The sequence below is a fragment of the Babylonia areolata genome, chromosome 6, assembly GCF_041734735.1.
Source record: "Babylonia areolata isolate BAREFJ2019XMU chromosome 6, ASM4173473v1, whole genome shotgun sequence".
NCBI classification, from domain to species: Eukaryota; Metazoa; Mollusca; class Gastropoda; order Neogastropoda; family Buccinidae; genus Babylonia; species Babylonia areolata.
Genome location: NC_134881.1, coordinates 26,009,984 through 26,032,442, shown reverse-complemented (window position 1 = coordinate 26,032,442; position 22,459 = coordinate 26,009,984). Strand labels below are relative to the sequence as shown.

General features: G+C 40.8%; 1 protein-coding gene across 1 annotated transcript in view; it reads left to right on the top strand.

The window, feature by feature from the left end:
• LOC143282882 (nuclear pore complex protein Nup205-like) overlaps positions 1-22,459 on the top strand; it is a 54,009-nt gene that overhangs the window by 8,468 nt on the left and 23,082 nt on the right. Inside the window, exons 8-24 of the mRNA XM_076588756.1 lie at positions 206-318; positions 1,132-1,194; positions 3,109-3,222; positions 5,219-5,489; positions 6,311-6,510; positions 7,092-7,274; positions 8,433-8,483; positions 10,025-10,234; positions 10,757-10,939; positions 11,536-11,783; positions 13,127-13,247; positions 14,672-14,771; positions 16,016-16,171; positions 16,739-16,984; positions 19,677-19,823; positions 21,248-21,334; positions 21,874-22,121. Of these exons, the coding sequence (XP_076444871.1) occupies positions 206-318; positions 1,132-1,194; positions 3,109-3,222; positions 5,219-5,489; positions 6,311-6,510; positions 7,092-7,274; positions 8,433-8,483; positions 10,025-10,234; positions 10,757-10,939; positions 11,536-11,783; positions 13,127-13,247; positions 14,672-14,771; positions 16,016-16,171; positions 16,739-16,984; positions 19,677-19,823; positions 21,248-21,334; positions 21,874-22,121 (2,741 nt within the window). The remainder of the gene's footprint in view (positions 1-205; positions 319-1,131; positions 1,195-3,108; positions 3,223-5,218; positions 5,490-6,310; positions 6,511-7,091; positions 7,275-8,432; positions 8,484-10,024; positions 10,235-10,756; positions 10,940-11,535; positions 11,784-13,126; positions 13,248-14,671; positions 14,772-16,015; positions 16,172-16,738; positions 16,985-19,676; positions 19,824-21,247; positions 21,335-21,873; positions 22,122-22,459) is intronic.

Below are 22,459 nucleotides of genomic sequence, written 5' to 3'. Positions count from 1 at the left end.
CTGGAGAAACAAGACAAAACTTTAAGATTGTATTTGAAAGATTTGATAGTGGAACAGTGTCTGGTATTTTGTGGAAGAGGTTTCCAAAACCAAGGTCCATAGTGTGCAAATGTTGGGAAAAACAAAACTTCAAACGTGTGTGTGTCAGACAAAGAACATGGCCCAGGATGGTGTGAACTTATTTATCTTCATTTTCACTGTCCAGGAGGCGGCGACATATTGGAAGAAGATGAGCTGCTGGTGGATCAAGCCATCGACAGCAACTTGTTTGAATTCCTCACCACATCCGTGGTCGGAGCCAACAACTTTCACACTGAAGTAGGTAACAGCATGGCACACTGTGTGTTCATGTTTCAGCTGTTGGGGGAAGGAAATAGAGGTGATGATTATGATAATGGAATCATGTTAATAAATTTTGTCCCGAGATGATTCAAAGGGCTTTCACACCAGTCATTCACATGCATGCCTAACTATGATCTTGAGAGATGACAGACATGACTTTAAATTACATGCGAATAGACAGCTAGAGAAATTGTAGACAGGGAAAGAAGAAGGGATGGCTTGGGACATTCTGTATGGCTGCTGTTTTAATTCAGTTAGATGTGAGATTAGTTTCTTGCTTTTTCTTTGTTACAGTGTTGAACCACATGATTATCTTAACCACCTTTTTTGTTTGTTTGTTTTTTGGATGGCGTTGCACTGTGCCAACTCTTCTCCATGGGGAGAGCAACCTGAATTTCACTCAGAAAAATCTGTTGTTTTAAAAAGAAATGCAGTTCACCAAATGCACTTGTGCACTTGAGCATAAGTTGTTTTTGTGTTTTTGTTTTTAATTGCTAACTTCATGTTACTGAAAGGTGAACTTGACTTCTGAAACTGAAGACACAGTCTCTGTCAGTATAGAAAATAAGGGATGTGTGGGGGGGTTACATGCTGTTTGGCCTGAATGTGTAGTTTATATGAATCAGTTTCTTAAGTGAATTAAACATGTCATTTATAAATACAAATTTCAAATTATAATTTTATTTTGGACTTGTCTGGAGGAGATGACGTCTTTGGCCCTCATGTCTCCTCCCCCCGGGACTCCTAAGTTATGGAACTGGTGATGATGATGATGAATTCTATTTTCAGGAGTTCTATGTGCGGAGGATGCATGCCTTGATTACCGACTTCATTCTGCAAATGCCACTGAAGGTGGGTGGTTCTTGATGTTTCTTATTATTTATTTGTTTGTTTTGCTTTGCTTTCCTTTTTTTTTTTTTTTTTGTTGTTGTTGTTGTTTAATTCTTGTAACCATGTACTATTCATTTGAAAATGAGGTTGAAGGAGACAATTGCTCAGGCCATTGAGCATCAACAAGCTGGCTACAAAAGCTTGTCGTTGGTGTTAACCCTCAAAGTGCTGGATATAATAAAACATGCATACAGAAATCATGCTTAAAACAAGAGTATTTGCCTGTGCTCTGATTTTGGGCTTTTGTATGCTTATCAGTAAGAATAAATAGGTAAACCTATACATTTTTTGGAAAGTAGAGTGAATGAAGAATCAGATAAAAGTAAGAAAAAGGCTGTACCTTGTATGTAGTTGGAGATATTTCACAGGATATAATCAACAAATCTTGCACATTTTTTAAAACATCATCCGCAGTATTTATAGGTATTTTCACATCATTTACAGAGTCAAAATCTCAAAATTGGCATTAAACTACAAAAAAATGTTCTAGCTGTAGAATCATGACGTGAATATAACTGAAACAATGAAATTATAAGCATTGTGTTCTTTGAGACACGCCCACTGATGTTACGCGCGCACATCTACAATACTTCATGCAATCACAGGCAAAAACATAAGTAAATGTTTTCTTTTAGCTCATGTTGCTTTCAAAAGCAGCAAGAATGCTTTAAATCAAAATAATTCCCAGTTTTCTAGCTTCATTTGGTCAAGTGTTCACAATAGATCCATGCCTAACCCACTTTACCACCCCTCCCCATCCCCATCACCCACCCCCCAGTTTTGTAGCTGGAGACACAAAACTGAATGAACAACAAGCAAGCCAGCATGCCCAAGTGTCAAAATAACAAAGCCGTTTTCACCAGAAGCCCTTTCAGCAAACGAATCATCACTAGTGACAAGGTCACTCATTTCCTGAGCTTTGTCAACTTCAGTGTCACTCATTGTTTACAAAAAATACGGAGATCTGGACTTGTAAACTCGGTCAGAGTTTGTGCAAACACAAGCAGGGAGGCAGTAACACCAGAATGAGGCAGTTTTACGAAGGCTGCCGAGTATAGCCAAACGATTTCGGACCTTATGTAAACAGAGCAGAGCCACGATCGTGGCCCATCGCACTTCATAGGGAAAGCCATGATCGTGGCTCATCGTGCTCTCCGGGTTAATCCATTGACATCTGAACTCTGGTGAAATGAGATCAGTGTAGCATGAATCTGAAGTGCACTTTGTACACTGGTACACTGGTCTTGGTGATGCAGTCCCAAGAAGTCCTGATAAAGAATGGTGACTGACATCCTGGCATTATCTCACTGAGGTTGCAGCCCTTCACTGATGGGCATAAAGGTCAGCTGCAGTCAAGGGGTTAATTGAGGCCACTTGTAGAGCAGACAGTTGATACATAAGTGATGAGTCTTATTCTTATAACTGATAAGATAAAAACAAACAAACATGCATCTGGCTTATTGTAGTTTGGATGAGCAGTTTTGTACTGTGCAGATAGTATGTAAATTGACCAGTGGTCCATTGTGCTTTTTTTTTTTTTTTATAAATAATTTTAAAAGAGTAAAATATCAAGAAACTTTGGTTTATATAAATCAGGTTTTCATCAAAGTGATGTCAGTTTGTATTTTTCTATTTTTGTAACAGATCTTAAGTCGATATGATCATTATGCATACATAACATTTTTCTCTCAGTTGCTTTCCGCAGTTCATTGACAGTGCTTCATTGGATTGATTGTACAAAATAACAAATTTTGCTTCACATGCAGGCAACACTTACACATGCATAAAAAAAAGTACATACATATCCAGACATGCTCATGCACACACATCAGTACAATCAAAAAGTGTGCACATGTGCATCTGTTACCTTGTCAGGTGAAAGAACTACGCAACAGGGGGGATGAAACGGCACGCATCATCCTTGCACATCAGATGGAAGGAATCGAACCCCCGGCCCAGAGACGAGACTTCCAGTGCATGTTAGAACTGGTGAGTAGTTAGAACAGAAAGCGAGATGTGTTAGAATTTAAAATGAAATACATTTGTGTAAACTGACTTTGCAGATGAACAAAATTTTCATCCATTTGAGTTCAAGTAAGAACAGCTGTGGACAACCAAACATAATGGTTCCCTGTGGACTGCTGATGCCAGAACTGTGATGGATGAAGCGGGGTGTGGCCGTATATGGGGAACTTGGAATGAGTGGTGTGAGAGTAATGCTACTGAAACAGTGTAGATGATGGGGCAGTGAAAAAGAAGAAAAAGGAAACACAGCTGTGGATCCAAAATACAAGCAGTTGTTGAGGAATCAAACTTTTTGCTCCATTGATCCATGCTATGCTTATATAAAGCAATATTAGAGTAAATGTTCTGGAGTATGTAAATCTCTTACGTTGTGGAAATGAGAGCGATCAGTTTGATGATTTATAATACTGATTCTGATAGTACATTTATATAGCATTTTCAGTCCTTTTAAGGCTCTTTACATTAACATGTCAGATACAAAGCACATAAGACATGCACGACACACAATGTGCATGAAAGAAGTAGATGTGGATCCATAGTATACAGCTATGGAATGGAGTACCTTAGTAATGTCTGTACAGCTGAAGAATGGAAAGTTCTCCACCATGTTTATGATAATGGTGATTTGATTTACGTAGCACCTATCCATGTAAAGCATGTGCAGTTGTGATGTACAAAGTAAAAATGACATGTAAACCAGCCGCTGTGGCGAAGTGGTTAGCGTCGCGGACTGACGGCTTGGAGGATGCGGGTTCGAATCCCAGCGGAGGTGGGTTTATCGGCCCGTGGCCGGCTCCTACCCAGAGTTGAGTGGGCTTAAATGGGGAGACTGGCACCACACAGTCGAGTGTCATCCACTTCAAGGATGCGTCTTTGGGTGTGTTGCTCTAATTACCTGACCAACACTGCAATTGTCTGTATCTCTCAGGCCTGGTTAACGCCAGGATATCATTATGACAGGAAGCGTAGAGTACAGCCTTGTCACGCAGTCCCAAACCAAAATGGACCTCCATAGCAACATTGTCATCATCATCGTCATCCTCCTCCTCCTTCATCGTCATCAGTTTAAACAAAATAGTCTCAAAGTCTGTGGCCTTTCATGCCCTGCTCTCATGGTGACCTCAGTTTCGATACCCCTCCACTTCCGTGATTGGGGTGAGTCCTGTCAATGTTGTCAGTGTCGGCAGATTCATGGGGGGCTGTTGTTTGAGGGACGTGGTGGCGGTCTCCACTCTGAGGGACGCTCACTCAGTCTGGCTCCGCGACTAAGCCATTATTGTCGTTAGTTGGGGGCTCAGTAGGTGGTGTCCTAAGTACGTTAAAACAGAACAGGCACCACTGAACACCACCGAAGTGACTCAGCAGCAGTGCAGGGTCTCCTCTGGTGTGGCCTCTTGGCGACCTAACATTGATGGTCCCCTGTGGATTGCCGACGCAGGAACTGCGACGGACGAACCCGGGTGTGGCCGTGTATGGGGGAATCTAAATGAGCGGCGTGGGAGTAATGCCACTGAAACGGTGCAGATGATGGGGCAGCAAAAAAAAAAAAGACCTGTAAAACTTCCATTTAAACACTGAAACGAAAACCATTTGCATTACCCTGCACAGACTTCTAAACTAAACGCTAATTTGTGTTCATATACACACAATGATAATCATGCACAACACAGTATTAGGAAGAAGAAAATCCACTTTTATGGGAAAACAAATGCACTTGCAGGCAGGAAAACAATAACAACAACAAAAAGACTTAAGCGACATGCTCTTTCTGGGAAGTGCAGCCCAAATTTCATACAGTGAAATCTGTTGAGACAAACGAGTAATACAGTACAGTACAATAATGTCACAATATTTAAAACCATATCACAATACTTGATAACCACAAGAAGGTTCTGTTGACTTTCATTGAGGAAAGCAAACAAATATCTCATCAGCGGGTTTCTCTCTCTCTTTTCATCAGATCGGAGACCTGTACCGCAAGGACCCCTTGAAGCTGGAGCTGGCACTGGAGTACTGGTGCCCACTGGACCCCGTGGCAGCCAATGAGTCAGTGTACTCGTTCCGGCCCCCGCCCCGCCAGGTGGCGCTGTTCAAGTTTGTGCGTCTAGCGGGGGACCTACTCCCGGCCCCGCTGTTTGTGCACTATCTGCGCATGCTGACAGGGCTGGCTGCCTCCCACCAGTGTGCACAGCACGCCTTCAACCTGCTCAAGATGAACGGCGTCAGTTCAGGTCCGTGGGTGTCTTGGGGGTTGGGCAAAGGATTTATGTGTAAAATAATGATGCGCACGTTGAAGCACATGTGCTAAAGCAAACAGTAAAGGTCTGTGTATGTAAAAGAATGATGCTTTCTTGTTGAAGCACATGTGCTAAAGCAAACAGTAAAGGTCTGTGTATGTAAAAGAATGATGCTTTCTTGTTGAAGCACATATGCTAAAGCAAACAGTAAAGCTCTATGTATGTAAAAGAATGATTCATACTTGTCGAAGCACATGTGTTTAAGCAAACTGTAAAGGTCTATGTATGTAAAAGAATGATTCATACTTGTCTAATTACATGTGTTTAAGCAAACAGTAAAGGTCTATGTATGTAAAAGAATGATTCACACTTGTTGAAGCACATGTGTTTAAGCAAACTGTAAAGGTCTATGTATGTAAAAGAATGCTTCATACTTGTTGAAGGACATGTGGTAAAGCAAACGGTAAAGGTCTACATTTTTACATTTACTTGGTCCAATTCATGGGGACTGACTTGCTTGTAAAGCCAAAAAAAACAACAACAAAACTGGGCGTTGAATATCAGAAATTTTATTGTAGCAGTCATTGCTAAACCAAAGTTTCCTTTTTCTGTCACAGAGTTTGTGCATATAAGATGTAATTAACGAAATCGTTGGACTGAATTTCAGCCCTTATAGTCTGCGTCTAGACTAGGACTTTTTTTTTAACATTTTCAAAACTTTTGTTGACTGATACTGGAGTACAGATTTGAGGGAAGGCAGGCATCAAGTTCCAACACCACAAGCGGTTTTGACACCAGGTGGTTTTTCTGTGCAGGTGGTTCGGCAAGCACGGTGTCGTGGGACCACTTCTTTGAGTCGCTGCAGCAGTACTACACCAGCATGCGCCGGGAGATGCCCGGGGCCAGGGAGATGGCCGGCCCCCCCTTCCGCTCTCCCCCCATCCGCGCCATCACCCCCCAGGAGCTGGAGGGGCTGTGTGCCCTGTTGGTGCTCACCCAGACCGTGGCTGAACAGGTTGTCTTTTTATTTCTCTCTCTCTCTCTCTCTCTCTCTCTTTATATATATATATAAAATTTTTCTTATGTGTTCAAATTTCCCATGTTTTTGGAGTTCTCTCTCTCTCTTTCTGTCTCTCTCTGTCTACATATATATAAATATATATATATCTCTCTCTGTCATATATATATATATATATATATATATATCAATATATTAAAAAAAAAAATTTTTTTTTTTTTTTTTTTGGTATGTGTTCAGATTTCTCATGCTTTTGGAGCTTGGAAAATGTGCCTCAGGGTTTGGGGAAAATATGTGAAATTTTGTTCGCTCAGATTTGTGGGAATCCTGGTATACTAGCAAAGTACATGTGTATATTTGCATGTGATTGAACCCTGGCTGAACGACATGGAAAATGAATGATGAGTACCTAAAAGAAGCCGTCAGTTGGCTCTACCCAGGTAGGCAGCCAGTTGTACAAATGATTCTGTATAGAGCTTAGAGTATGGTCTCTGACTGAAGATAGTCACCACGTAAGTATCAACAGAATGATGGTATATAAATATTTATAAAGAAAAAATAATAATGCCGTGTTGCAGAATGAGGTGTGTCGTGGTGCCCTGTGTGAGAACCAGCACTGGTCAGTGGTGGTGACACTGTTTGGCCTGCTGGGCTGTAGTGTGGCCATCTCCCTCAAGAGGGAGCTGCTGCTGATGCTCGCTGCCGTCTCCAAGACGCCCATGATAGCTGCCACCATCTGGCAAACCCTGGAAGCATCGCAGGTCGGTGAGCTTTTGGGATTGCTTATGTAGGTGTGTGAGGAAGTCAAATCATGTTGCTTATAGCCCAGCTGATTGCAGAGGGGGCCCTCTCAGGGTAAGTGCGGGAAGAAAAGAATGGGCTCGGGGAGAAAGTGCGCTTGCAAGTTATGTTCTTTTTATCAGTTGATTGAGGCACATAGGTAAACTATTCAAAATAATTTATCTGGGTGTCTAAATTAATAGGGTCAGTTGTAAGGTTCAGTTTCTTTATTGCTTTGTTACACCTTTTTTTTTGTGCATTTTTCTTATGATCAGTAGCGGATTTGTTTAAAATATAAACAAAAAACAATTGAAAAGCCATTTATGAAGTTGTCCTTTTCTAAACAAAAGCCTTTGTTAATTGTAAACAACCGTAAAAGTCAGAAAACAACTAGCCAGTTTGTAGTAGAAAATATTAGAAGTCAGAGATGAAGAGAGACATTTTTCCCCCCTTGTTTTTCCTGTAACTACTCAAGCATTGTTGTTCAGCTTTTATGTATGAAATCTGAGGTGCTTTATTTTTCTTTGTTTTGTTTTTCTTTTGTCATGTTCTGTTTCGATGTCATGTGATGTTTTGCAGGCAAGTAAAGGGTTTTGAGAAGATGATTTGCAATTTACTTTGTCAAAAAAAGTTATAAGAAGATAATTTGCTGTGTATTTTGTCAGAAAGGTAGTTTAAGAAGATAATTTTCAGTTTACTTTTGTTTTAAACTTCATGAAGATAATTTGCAGTTTACTTTCATTGTCAAGGGTTTAAGAAGATAATTTGCTGTTCGTTTTTGTTCTAAAGGGTTTCAAGCGGATAATTTGAAGTTTACTTTCATCGTATACTGTTCTAAAAAGATATTTCACAGTTTACTGTCCTTGTAAAGGGTTTTGGTTAATTCAACCCTGTGCTCTAGTATTGCTCTTGTGACCAAGTTTGTTTCAGTGCAGCGGCAGTTTCCTTGTTCCTACACTCTCACAAACTGCAAGCAAAGGGAACTAGCTTCTACAGTATTTCCAGCTGTGTCCACTCATGTCAGTTTGGAGGGTACATTTCAGTACATTTCCTTGGTTTACAGTAAAGTAAAGAGTATTTTTCAAAGAGATGATTTTCAGTGTATTTTTCTTGTTCTAATCGTTCGTGTCCCTTTCCAGATTCTGCCCACCGTCCCATCACTGGGTCCAGAGCAAAAAGGGGGAATCCAGGTAATTTTTCTTTGGTCCTTATTTGTTAATTGTGTGTTTCCTTATTGAAACAAAATATGTCAGCAGACCCATTGTGTTGTATTATGTATATGTTAGGTGATATATACTGTATTACTATATATTATACAAACAGTACATAGTTGCCAAATGCATGAAAAAGAAGTTAGGATTTGCTAGGATGGAAACTAAGCTCAGGTGACCAGTGATGAATTTTGACAAGATTGCGGTAATGTGTCAGTTTTACCTAAGCTTTCATACGTGTTTTCCAAATGACATTTTTCCTTTTCAGTTAGATCAGTCATTTCAACAGTGGTTTCCTGTTTGATATGATGATATCTTTTTCATTTAAAGCAAAGATTTTACCAGTTGTTTCCAAATGAGATTTCTTTCCTGTTCAGTTAGACCAAGCAGTTTGCTTATGATGCTTTTTTGTTCCATTTAACCATGTTCCTCATTGGTACCAAACAACACTTTCCTGTTTAGTTTAACAAAGAATTTCATCAGAGGTTTCCAAATAATGCTTTCATCCAAGGATTTCATCGGTGGTTTCCGAATAATGCTTTTAACCCTTTCGCTGCCAGGAAAATAAGATTCAAGTGAAATTTGTTGGCCAGGGATTTTTTCCAAAAAAACGGGTATATATTTTCAAAAACTTTTGTGCTCTTTGTTATTTGAGAAAGACCCATAAAAGTATATATTTTCTGAAAGGTAAATAAATAAAGAATACAAAACACATTATGTTTTCCAATTTTATATATTTTCAGTGACATGCTGTTGTTTTGAAATCAGTGTTTTGTTTTTTTGTCACATTTTCAACTTGTTCACTACAAACATTAGTAAGGTAATTTGCACTAAAATATCATATTTTCTGGACAAATGGATAATACCTGTACTCACAGATTATACTAGAACAACCACAATAAAAAAAGAAAAAAAAAGAGAGATACACAATGCATTGTGACTTCTCCAAGTGCTAATATGGATGTGAGGCCACAACCACACCCCCAACCTCCCCTCCTTTTCACCCCTCTCACACAGTCACTTTATCCAATTCTCATCAGACCGTGTTGGCTGAGTGCCAAGAATATGGCTCACAGTGCGTCCTGCTAATAATTTGGTCACTTTCTGTTGTTACAGCTGTACAGCCGATATCACTCACTGAAAGTCACATCTTGACCAGTCTCTTCATTGCTCCCTTCGTCAAATCGTCAGATAAAAGTTCATCACTGTCTTCTCCTTCAAATTTATGCTTCAATTCTTTCTTCAGCTAAAGAAAGCAATCTTGGTTGATTTAGTGCACCACGATCGCATGTCTTGAGCACGGTGACTGACATTTTGTTGAGTGAGCAAGAAGAGGAGCCATGCAAACACTGTAGCAGTAACCCAACTCAAACGTTCAAATAAAGGATGGCCTCATGACATAGATTGGGTTTCTAGCTATCAATAGAATCTAGAAAGATTCCCCAAGGATTTTATTTGTGGTTTTGAAATGACACTTTCCTTTTTGAGTTAACTGAAATTGTTGTTTGTTTGCCCACCAGGTTGAACTGGAGGAGTTGGAGAGCCGCAATGAGGAGTACCCCATGACACGGGCATTCCTGCAGCTGCTGAACACCCTGATAGACATCCCCATCCCCCCAGGACTTGGAGCAGGACTTCGGGCCCCAGGGTTCGATCCTTACCTAGAGTTTTTGATCCATGGTGTTCTCCTCAAGTTCAACTCCAGAGCATACAAACAGGCAGGGGAAAAGGTTCGTGGCATGTACTGTCAGTGTTAAAAAAAAATGCAATGACCAAAAAAAGATAATAATGATAATTATAATGAAAATAATGATAATAATAAGTACAAACTTTTAGAATATTTGTTATGCTATTTGTGTACGTGTTTGGAAAAAGATTTTTTTTGTGTATATTTGTAGAAAATCAAGTGTGTCGTTTTTATGTAGGTATTCTGTTCACCTCTGCAGTAACATTTTATTTGGAAAGGAAAATATTTTTTTTATTGTGGCAGCACATAGAAAGGTGTGCACGCATGCACACATGCGAGCACACACACACACACATTCCTGATAATGATTGAACACAGATACACACACACACATATGCACACAGATGCACACACACACACACACAATCACAAACAAACATACACAAATTCTGATCTCTTTGTTGACACCCGAACCCATAGACACTCAGCTTCCTTGTTGGGGTGCAGTACCCCGCCAGGCCACTGCTGCACAATGTGGTTGATGTGTGGGTGGATATGGTTGCAGTGGGAGGTGGTGACGGGCGTGTTGGAGACGCTGTACAAACTGCTGAGGGAGCATGAGGTGACGGAGGATGACTTCAGGGAGGAGATCCTGGAACTGCCCAACGGGTCGGCTGTCCCTGCCAGCAAGGCCCCGGGCTTCAGCCTCCTGGTCCACATGCTCAATGACTCTCCACTCTTCAAAATGGTCTGTGGTTCTATTTTGTGAGTGTGTGTGTGTGTGTGATTTTCTGCTCTTCAAAATGGTCTGTTTCCTTTCGGTGTGTGTGGGGTGAGATAGAGGGTGTGAGTGTTATGTGTGATTCCCTGCTCTTCTGGTTTCCTTTCTTTGTGTGGTGTGGGTGGGTGATTCCCTATGTTCAAAATGGTCTGTGTCCTTTCATTGCATGGTGAGACATAGGTGTGTCTCTGTGTGTATGAGATGTTCCCCCTCTGCTCAAAATGGTCCATTTTCCTTTCATTGTGTGGTGTTGAGACAGGGGGTGTTTGTGTGTGTTTTTCTTTCATTGTGTGAGAGAGGAGGTGTGTATGAGTGATTCCTCTCTGTTCAAAATAGCCTGGTTTCCTTTTGTTGTGGGAGATCGGGTGTGTTTGTGTGTATGATGCCCCTCTGTTCTTTCAAAACAATCTGTTTTCCTTTCATTGTGTTGTGTGAGAGATGAAGTGGGTTTTTTTTTTTGTTTGTGTGTGTGTGTGTGTTCAATTTTATGTCTTTCCACTTTAATCAAGTGATCTTATCAGATGGATGACACAGTTCTGCTTGTGTGCTTTCACCACCAACAGGTGATGCAGATCCTGGATGAAGGCATCGCCCAGTTTGAGACGTACACCGGCACTGGGGACCAGACAGGCCTGGAGAGAGCCACCCTGCTGTGCCTGCAGATGCTGGTGATGGGGGCGGAGAAGCAGGAGGACGTGGAGAACCTGATCCGCCAGGCCTCCTCCTCCCTCATGATAACATCCATGGAGAGGCTGCTGCTCAGCATCAACCCCAAGACCCGGCGCCCTGACTACCTGGTCACCGTGTCCAAGTGAGTCGCTGTGTCTGTGTTTGTGTGTATGTGTGTCTCTCTCTTTCTCTCTCTTAGTTTCTCTCTCCACCTTTGTCTCTCACTGTCTGTCTGTCTCTCTTTTTTTTTCTCCCCCTCTCTCTCCCCTAGAAATTCCCAGGTGATTTTTAGTTGTCTTATGGTAAAAAAAAGTTAAAGGTCCCATAGTTGTTTTTTTATGGCTATCAGGGCATTGAACTCGTTTCCGCTGTGTCCTAGGCCTTGGCACAGGAAGGCAAAGTCCAGTCCTTTCTCTCTCTTCAACGGCAGTTTTAACCTTTCTCATTCAGTCGGGTACCCATTCACACCAGGGTGAGGTGAGGGAGAATCAGAGTAAAGTGCCTTTCCCAAGGACACAGCATGCCGAAACACTGCCTCTCCCTTGTGAACACTGGATCAGATGTCCAGTACCTAACTGATTCTGCCTTCCCAAATTGTTTGTCCTTAGGACAGGTAGATATATGCAAAATCTATTCCATGGTGTTGAAAAAGTTGATGTTGCACAGTGAGAAAGCATGAAGAGGAAGGGCATTGACTTGTGATTTTGGTATCAAAAGTACAGTCAGGGAGAAAGCAAAGGCTCTGACAGTAGATCCAACAACAGATTTGATTCCCAGTTTACTCTATTGACAACAGATACTTACCTTTCTTTGCTTTGTTTTCGTTTTGGGTGGGGGGGTTGGGGGGTATTTTGAGGGAAGAAATTGTTGCAAGCATTTGTCCTATGCTTGATCAACTTGTGCGAGGGCCTTGTGAAAATGAAAGAAATGTTTAGATACAAAGGAAATTCGGTGTTCGCAATAGGCTGCCCATAAAGACTTTAAATGTACTTTCCTTCGTTTTTTGCTCATTGTCTTTGTAAACAGTAATAAAAGGAACACATTGCAACAGATAATGCTTAATTTATACTGTGGTGTGCATGTTGACCTTGTATGTTTATCTTCTTTATAATTATATGTGGATTCTGGTTACTGGAACTTATAACGCCAGAACAAAAATTCTTTGTCAACTGAAGAATTGATTTTCAACTTTTATTTTCCTCTCCTCTTTCAATTTAGGTATTGAAATTGTATCAGATGTGAGCATTTCTCATCGTATCTGGTGTGGGTATTTCTGTTGGGTTGGTGAGAAACAATGAAAATGTGAATGACATATCAGCATTTGTTATCTATCCCTGAAAATGGAGTATGAATGCTTACATGGCGGGGGGAAAAAAAACCAGTTGTACAAGTAAAAGCCCACTAGTTTATACAAGTGAATGTGGGAGTCACAGCCCATAAATGAAGAAGTTACCCATGTGGTCAAGCCTTTTTCTTTGGTTCCAGGTTTGTGATATTCAACAGCTCCCTGCCACACCACGCTCTGGCAGCAGTGAAAATTCTCAATGTTGTTTGCCAGCTGGCTCCAATACAGTCAGACCTGATCAATCTCTTCACTGCTGACTTGGTAAGTATTAGTGATAATCGTATGTTATATTGTGCTTTCAAAGCTCTGACTTGGTAAGTATTAATGATGATAGTATATTTATATTATGCTTTCAGACCTCTCAAAGTGTTTTATAAAAACACGTCAGTCAGACGCAAAGCACGCAAGAACACACAGACGCACACATGCACACACACACACACCCTGAATGAAGATCTGTAGAATACAGATGTGGAATGATGGAGTGCTGTAATTAAGTAGGGACTGCATGTTTTTAGATTTGATCTACAGAATACAGAAATGGAGTACCTTAACAGATTGCTTGAAAAGGAATGTTTTTAGATTTGATCTGCAGAATACAGAAATGGAGTGCCTTAACAGATTGCTTGAAAAGGAATGTTTTTAGATTTGATCAACAGAATACAGAAATGGAGTGCCTTAACAGATTGCTTGAAAAGGAATGTTTTTAGATTTGATCAACAGAATACAGAAATGGAGTGCCTTAACAGATTGCTTGAAAAGGAATGTTTTTAGATTTGTTTTAAAGTATGAGAGTGATGGACTGAAAAAGGCAGTGAATTCCAGGTTTGTGACTTGGTGGATATGCATTCAATGCCTCCATTGGCCTCCGTAAAATAATAATAATAATAATAATAATAATACATAGTCTTAGCCGTATGCAGAGCACAGGAACAGGAGTCGAGATGGCTGCTGTCAAAAGAGGGCACTAGTCAGGGGGGCAGAGGGGAAGTTACCTACTTCCGGGAGGTTATCGGCCGTAGCTACTTCCATTTTCTCCACATAGGCGGATAGTAGTTTGCACAGGACAGGAATGTCAGACCCCTGCAGGAGTCTGCATTAGTGGGTCACGGTAAGTATATTACTTAAACGTAATTTTAGGAAGAAAATTTCCTTTTTCTATGGCGCAATATCCAGCACTTATGCTGCTCAAAGCGCCTTACATCATCCAGTTGACTATAAACATGCCTTTAAAAACACATCAACCACTGTCTGACAATGAAAAACATCCAGTGTGTTCATATGAATGAAAAAGCACGCTTAAGAGATGAATCAGATTAGAAAAGCTATGAAGTAAATAAGGCTTAAATTAAAACAAAATGCATTTCATAGAACACACACACACACACACACACACACACACACACCTATATGTATATAGATGTCCCTCCCTTACAGACATACACACACACACACACACTCACACACAGACACACACACTCTGACATTAAATATCAACTGCACTAAAAACAAAATTGCATAAGCATTAAGATATTTCTTATTTTCTAACATAGAATTCTGTTCGGACTTACTAACATGCCTACACACTTACACACGCGTACCAGAGCACTTTGTATTGTGTTGTAAAAGGCTATGGGACCTTTAACCTGTCTTCATGTTCTCTTTTTGTGTTGTGGAACTGACAGAAAACAAGTCAAGAGCTGCTGCATGGTTTTGTGGAATGCCTGGAATGTGAGTGTCCTGAGGAGGCAGAAGAGCCCAGCCAAGACATTATGTATCCTGAAGGTACGTTCCTTCTCTGTGTTCTGCACACTGATTGGAAGACAGGAATGGTGCATATAGTGCTTTACCTGTAATATGCAAGAATATTCTTTGATGACAAGGAGGCGTGTTTGAAAGTGGAGAATGCTTTGAAAACTGAAACTTTTTTTCCCTTTATTTATTTATTTTTTTAATAATGCAAACAGAACATATGTATTGGGTGGCACTCTCAGTTTAGCAATGGCTCTCCCTGGGGAGAGCAGCCCGAATTTCACACAGAGAAATCTGTTGTGACAAAAAAGAGTAATACAATACAAAGAATAAACAATGAGGCCAGGAGAACAACTGATCAAATGATAAAGAGTGGTAACTCTCTCCATTCACAAGGTACACCAATTCAAGTCAATGCTACTTCTGCTACTGATTTAGCACACAAGGTAAATAAAAGGTACATTGGAACAAACCCAGACACTTCCTCAAAAAAAGGAAGCGCAGGGCTTGTCCTTAAACTGATCATTTGACATGTGCACACAGCAGCAATGACAGAAGAAATGTGCAAACACAAATTAGCTTTTTATTCAAGACTGGCATAGCATTTTAATCCTGAATAAGATGCACAGAATATGCAGACAGTACAGAACAAACACATGGTTGCCTCGTTCGTATGTTTCTAGACAAAGATGCACAGAATATACGGACAATACAGAACAAACACATGGTTGCCTCAGTACTTATGATTCCAGACAAAGATGCACAGAATACAGGGACAGTACAGAACACACACACACATGGTTGCCTCGATGGTTATGATTCCAGACAAAGATGCACAGAATGGATATACAGACAATGCAGAACAGATCCACAGAATATGTGGACGATACAGAACAGATCCACAGAATATACGGATGATACAGAACAAACACGTGGTTGCCTCATTGGTATGATTTCAGAGATGCACAGAATGTATGGACAATACAGAGCAAACACATGGTTGCTTCACTGGTATGGTTTCAAAGATGCACAGAATGCATGGACAGTACAAAACAAATATAAAGTTGCCTCGATGGTATGATTTCAAAGATGCACAGAATACACAGACAATACAGAACAAATACATGGTTGCCTCAGTGGTATGATTTCAAAGATGCACAGAATACACAGACAATACAGAACAAATACACGGTTGCCTCAATGGTATGATTTCAAAGATGCACAGAATACACGGACAATACAGAACAAGCATGTGGTTGCCTTGTGTGTGTTTCCAGACGCGTGGAGTGTGGGGCGGGTGCAGAACTCCACAAGGCAGCACATCGTGAAGCTGCTGTTGCAGTGCCTGCAGGCCCCGGCCCCCAACCTGGCTCACTGGCTGCTGGGCTTCCAGCTGCAGAAGGCCATCACCAAGACCAACCTGCAGGACCCGGGTAGGGCTGGGCTGGGTTGTGTTGTGGTGTGTTACAGTGTGTTGGGTTGGATTGTACTGCATTGATAGTTTTATACTGTGTTGGGTTGGGTTTGGTGTGTTGTGTTGTGCTGTAGTGGGTTTGGTTGGGTTGTACTGTATTGTACTATACTGGGTTGGATTGGGTTGGGTTGTAATGTGTTGTGATATGTTGTATTATACTGTATTGGGTTGGGTTGTACTGTATTGTTTTGTACTGTACTGGGTTGTGTTGTATTGCACTGTGTTGTGTGATTATGCTGTGTGTTGCTCTGTATTCTGTTGTATTCTATTGGGTTGTATTGTTCTGTATGATGTACTGTATTCTGTTTTATGTTGTGCGGTGTTGTGTTGTACTGTATTGTGTTGTATTGTGATATGTTGTATTATATTGTGCTGTATTGGATTTTATTGCATTGCTTTGCATACAAAGAGCAACACAACACAAAAACAACGCGCACACACCACAATACAGCAACACCTGAAACGGTATATATAAAAAAAAACCAAATAAAAAAAAACAACAACACCTGGACGGTTGGTTTTACAGGTGTTATGGGCCAGCCACGCACCTGCCTGCATGCAGTGCTGAAGGTGCTGCAGCAGGGGGTGGACACGGGTTCGGGTCCCCAGTGCCTGCACCTGACCCCCTGCCTGGCGGAGCTGGCCTACCAGCTGGTGTACACGCTGTGTGCCCTGCGCGACACGGCCGCGCCCACCCTCCGCTACCTGCGCACCACCTACGACTTCCTCTTCCAGCAGCTGCGGCACCTGCCCTTTGAGCAGTCCGACTACCGTGAGTTTTTGCAGTTTTTTTGTTTTGTTTTGTTCATACCCGTTGTTTGCCTTTGTGTGTGTTGTGTGTGCTGTTCGTTTAAATTCTGAGTGTATGTGTTTGGTGTTGCTGGGTGTGTGTGTGTGTGGCGAGTGTGTGTCTGTGTATGTGAGAATGAAGCATGCCAGGCCACACCCCACCCCTCTGGCAGTATTTAGCATTTGAGCATTTTATGCCTTTTGTGTGTTCACGCCGTGCATTGTTTATGTAGCGTACACCACGCTTGAGTTTCTCATGTTGAGATAATAAAGTATTCTGTATCTGTATCTGGTGTAAGATCAGTTGTAGTTTGTAGATGTTCTCGTTCATTAATCATTTATACTTCAAAGTGGTTTAGTGTGTGTGTGTGGAAAAGGGTCCTTTTTCATAGACAGTGTAGACTTCACTAATATACATGTTCTACCATTCTCAAAATTGAAAAATATGTGTGTGTGTGTGTATATATATATATATATATATATATATATATTTCTTTTTTTTTTTAACCTTATGCTGCAAAGAAAGTATTACAGAGGTTGGAGCTATAAAATCGTGTGACTGCGTATTCAGTGTCTCAGCAGTCACATGTCCAATTCATGGCACTGTGTTTTGCTTTTGACTCACTTGTGTAAACAAAGTGAGTCTGTTTTAACCCGGTGTTCGGTTGTCTGCGTGTGTGTATGTATGTGTGTGTGTGTGTGTGTCAGTGTGTCCGTGGTAAACTTTAACATTGCCATTTTCTCTGTAAATACTTTGTCAGTTGACACCAAATATGGCATAAAAATAGGAAAAATTCAGTTCTTTCCAGTCATCTTGTTTAAAACAATATTGCACCTCTGGGATAGGCACAAAAATTTTTTTAAAAGAAGCCAAATTATATGGAAACTGAATTTACTGTTTATATATTTTTTATTCTCTAAACTTGGCACTTTGATCTGATATTCTGACACAACGACAAGAGCAGTCATTTTTATCATTTTTTGTTCAAACAGGAACTTCTTTTGCTAAGCATGGAAGTTATATTTATTTTGCATGTCTTTGGTGCAGATAGTAAAAAAGGGAAATTAATCTGTAATTAATGCTAGGGGACTTAATTTGCTTTAAACTGTCTTACTGATCTTTCTCATCTTAAACATTACATTTTGAAATTATACTCAACACATAAAAAGCTTGTGTGTTTTACTCTCACTGTACAGGGCTTTCACTATGTTCATTCGCCCAAGTGGTCTTTTTCGGAAAATACTAAAAATCTATACGGCGAGTGGACTTTACAGATCTATTGGCTGAGCCCTGAAGGTCATGGGCAAAAATCAATTGCGTACACATATTTATACATATTCAAAGCGTGTGCTCATATTCTTCGTGAACGCGAACGACGCCATTTTGTTTCAAGTTGTTGACCTGCCCGTTCAATCCTATATTCAATCGACAATACATGATAACATGTGATGGAAAGTTGGAGAAGGAGACCATTAAATATTTATTCAGAGAAAGATTTGTGAACGCCTCATAACTTACTGGATTATGCCCCAAACTGCCATAAAAATATCCACAGAATCAGTCGGAATTCACAGTTAAAAATAATAAACCATGACAGTTAATACCCTTGAATTGATGAAACGTAAAAATTTCCAGTCTTGACTTTTATCAAAATGAAGTCCTTTTCACTTCCTACGACGTTTAGAAGTACTTGTACTTGGCTTTACATGTTATTAGTTTAACAAAATACTCAATTTTCATATAAACTTTAAAACTATAAAACTAAAATGAACATAAAAGAGAAATTGAATCGACCGTGTCAACCGGGTGTAACTAAACTTGTTCATCTATCTTATTCTTATTCTAGATCCAGAGAAAACGGCTAAATGTTGCAGTGTGATTGCAGCGATAGCCACGTCTCCTTTACCGTGGACTTAAAAAGAATTTTTAATTGCCCTTAAAGATTTTGAGTGCCCAAGATACACCAGAATAATATGTGCTAATACCGCAGTTGATTTATCGCCCTTTAAAATAAAAGCATGTTTAAATGTTATATTTTCGAACATGAGGAGTTCCAATCTGCCGTTAGGACTTTTTTTTTCTTTTTTTCTTTTAATCCGAAGCTTTATAATAACAAATACAGAACACATTTTAACGATTAGATTTTTTTTCTTAAGTGTATCACAAGTGAGTCTTGAAGGCCTTGCCTCTCTTGTTAAACCATGCTTTAATTAGTTTAAAAGCCTAAACAAACACCCAGTGTACAAAGGAACACTTGCTGCAGATTGCCTAGCAGTGATTGAGTTAAAACAACAGTGTATTCATCAGGTGCACCCTATTATTATTATTATTATTATTATGAGCATTTGCACTCAATCTTGAAAATAAGCACAAGGCCTTTACAAATGGAACACATATGAAATATCAACAACAAAAATACCATATGCATTTTATCTTTGCCCTAAATAGTTTGTTGTCTTTTTTTAAACAAGGAGATTCACATTATGTGCTGCAGTGCCTTGTTGGCTGAGAAGTGCAGTACTTACTGCAGACACCAGAGTGCTCATGTACTTGCCATACCAGAGTGCTAGTGTACTTGCTGCAGATGCCAGAGTGCTCATGTACTTGCTGCAGATAGCAGAGTGCTCATGTACTTGCTGCAGATTCCAGAGTGCTCATGTTTCCTGTGTCCCAGGTGTGTCAGTGGCTCCTCATCAGTCATGGTTGTTGAAGACGGTGGCGATTGAGCTGAGGCTGACCTCCCTTAACCGACAGCGTTCACACTGCCAGAGACTGATCCGTCTGCTGCTGGGGGATGACGATGATGATGAACAGACCCAGGGTGAGGATGATGATATTAATGATAGTTAAAATAATAATGATAAATAAGTATAATGATAACGGTAACAAATGTATTTTTATAGCGCTTACTCTTATGCAGAAACAAATCACAGCAAATTCATACCCAACTTTCACATTCATGCATAACTCTCAATTATAGGGGTGAAAAGAGAAAACATAAACACAAGCAGATAGAAGGCTAAAGAAACTATGGATGAAAAAAAGGGAGGGAGTGAAGGAGCTGATCTGGAAAGAGAAGGGTTTTTTAAGGTCACACTTGAAAGAGCTGGGTGCCGGATGGTGGAGAATTGTTTGTCTGTCTGTCTGTCCCTCTCTCTCTCTCCGACACATGCTTTTCACCCACCTTCATCACCCCCTCCCCATTTGTCAGGTATCTATCTGATGGGAGCTTATTCAGATATGCATCCTGTTCTGCATCTGTTACGTGAGAGCTGTGGCTTTTGTTTGCAATAGAACAGATTGTACAATAACTTGTTGTGCATTAATTTGTTGCTTGATTGATTACCATATTCAGTGTCTTGTGTTTTCTGTCTCAGTGAAATCTTGCACTAAAAAAAACACAAAAAACCTGCATTATTACTGCAGTGTATACAGGTCTGTGGCTATTTTCTTACAGTTCATCATTCAGTTCTTTGTCTTTCTGTGTTCCTGGTCCAGTGTTTTGGGTCAGTGTTCAGGATTGTGCAAAAAAAAAAAAAATTGTATTAAGTTTATGACTGAGGAATGATGGCAATATTGACTATACTGGATGCAGTGTTCTTGACACAAATGCCTGTTGTTCCAGAACAGCTGTATGTGTTACAGAAAAAACATATAAAATGATGACTTTTCTGCATTTTGCAGCAGCAAAGCACATATTGCAGGGGGGAAAGGACGGAAAGGGGATTGGAGGGGGTTGGGGGGCTGACGAGTATCTTTCTACAAGGGTGGACAAATCTTACGACGGATGGGAAGTTATTACTTGAACAGTATGCACACAACGTTTGGGAAGAGCTCAAGTTAAAAGGGCGCTCAGCTAAAAAGATGGCTAACTGTCACACGCAGATGTGTGAGACTGATAAAGGAGATGGAGAGGGAACCTTGTGGTGATAAAAAACAAACCAACAAAATTGACGCTGCCAGACCTTCAAGATGTTTACAAGGCCAGAAAGGGAAAATAAAGTTTGTGCAGGTGTGAATTCTTCGTCAGACGTGGTCATGATGATTGTCGTCGTCACTCTGAGACTGAATCTAATAAAGAATAATGTGTGTTCCTGAAAATTCTTCAGAAATTTGAGTTTGTTTCAGATTCTTATACCATCCATTCCAGACAGTAAGATGTTGGGGTAGGCATCTGTGTCTATCACACTGAATGGCTTGTTCAGTTGTCTCAGAATTGATGGTGCAGTGGTGTTCTTGTTGCAGTTTTACGTCCTGTGGGCCTGGAAGAAGGAGACACACCTGGCTGGGACACTGATCAGTCACGGCTCATCGCCACCTCTGCTTTTGCAGGTGAGTCTTACCTGAACCATAGTGGTATCGTGTGTGGGTAGATGTTGAAATGAAAAGTCTGGATGCTGTTACTTAATTTATCAGCTGCTGAATACATCCTTTGATCCATGGAGTGTGGGTAGATTTTGAGATGAAAAGTTTCAGCTGCTGAACATATCCTTTAATCATTTGTGAGAGGGCAGATTTTGAGATGAAAAGTCTGGATGCTGTTACTTAATTTTACAGCTGCTGAATACATCCTTTCATTGTTTGTGTGTGGGTAGATTTTGAGATGAAAAGTTTGGATGCTGTTACTTAATTTTCCATTCTTTTATCCATTAAAATGGCTGAGCCATTTCATTGTGCAATTTTCTTCATGGCAGTATTTTATATGTTCCAGGGGGTGGAGGTGGGGGGGGGTTGTTGGTGTGTTTTTTTGAGGGTTTTTTTTTTTTTTGCGTGTATCATTTTGTGGACCATGTGCATTACTTGCTAGTTTCAAGGTTAACAATTCAGTAATCTGCATGTTGTATAAATACCTGTGAGCGGTTTTGTTTCAGGCAAACAGATGAGGAGCAAGCTGCTGTCCCTGCTGGACACTGTCAGCTTCTCCTACCAGTTCCCCCCTGAGCTGCAGCTCCAGTTCTTCAACCCGAAGGTCATGGAGGGCGTGCTGAGCAGCCATGAGGTCAGCGACACAGAGGGCGTGTCGTACTACGATGTGCGGGCCATCCGGCGGCTGCTCATCGCAGAGGTTGACAGTCAGCAGGGCCCCATGATGGCTGGACAGAGACCACTCATCTTGGAGGTGCGGGCTTTCAGTGCGAACTCACACAGCAGGGGTGATATTGTTGTTGTTCTTCTTTGTTCGTGGGGTGTGCAACTACTGTTTAATTACACGTGACCCGAACTAGTGCAGACTCCGGCAGGGGTCTGACATTCCTGTCCTGTGCAAACTACTATCCGCCTATGCGGAGAAAATGAAAGCAACTACGGCCGATAACCTCCCAGAAGTAGGTAACCTCCCCTTTGTCCCGCTGGCTAGCGCCCTCTTTTTCCGGCAGCCATCTCGACACCTGTTCCTGTGCACTGAATATGGCTAAGTTTTTTCGTATTTTCTATCTGTCTATCGATTCTTTGGCGTCC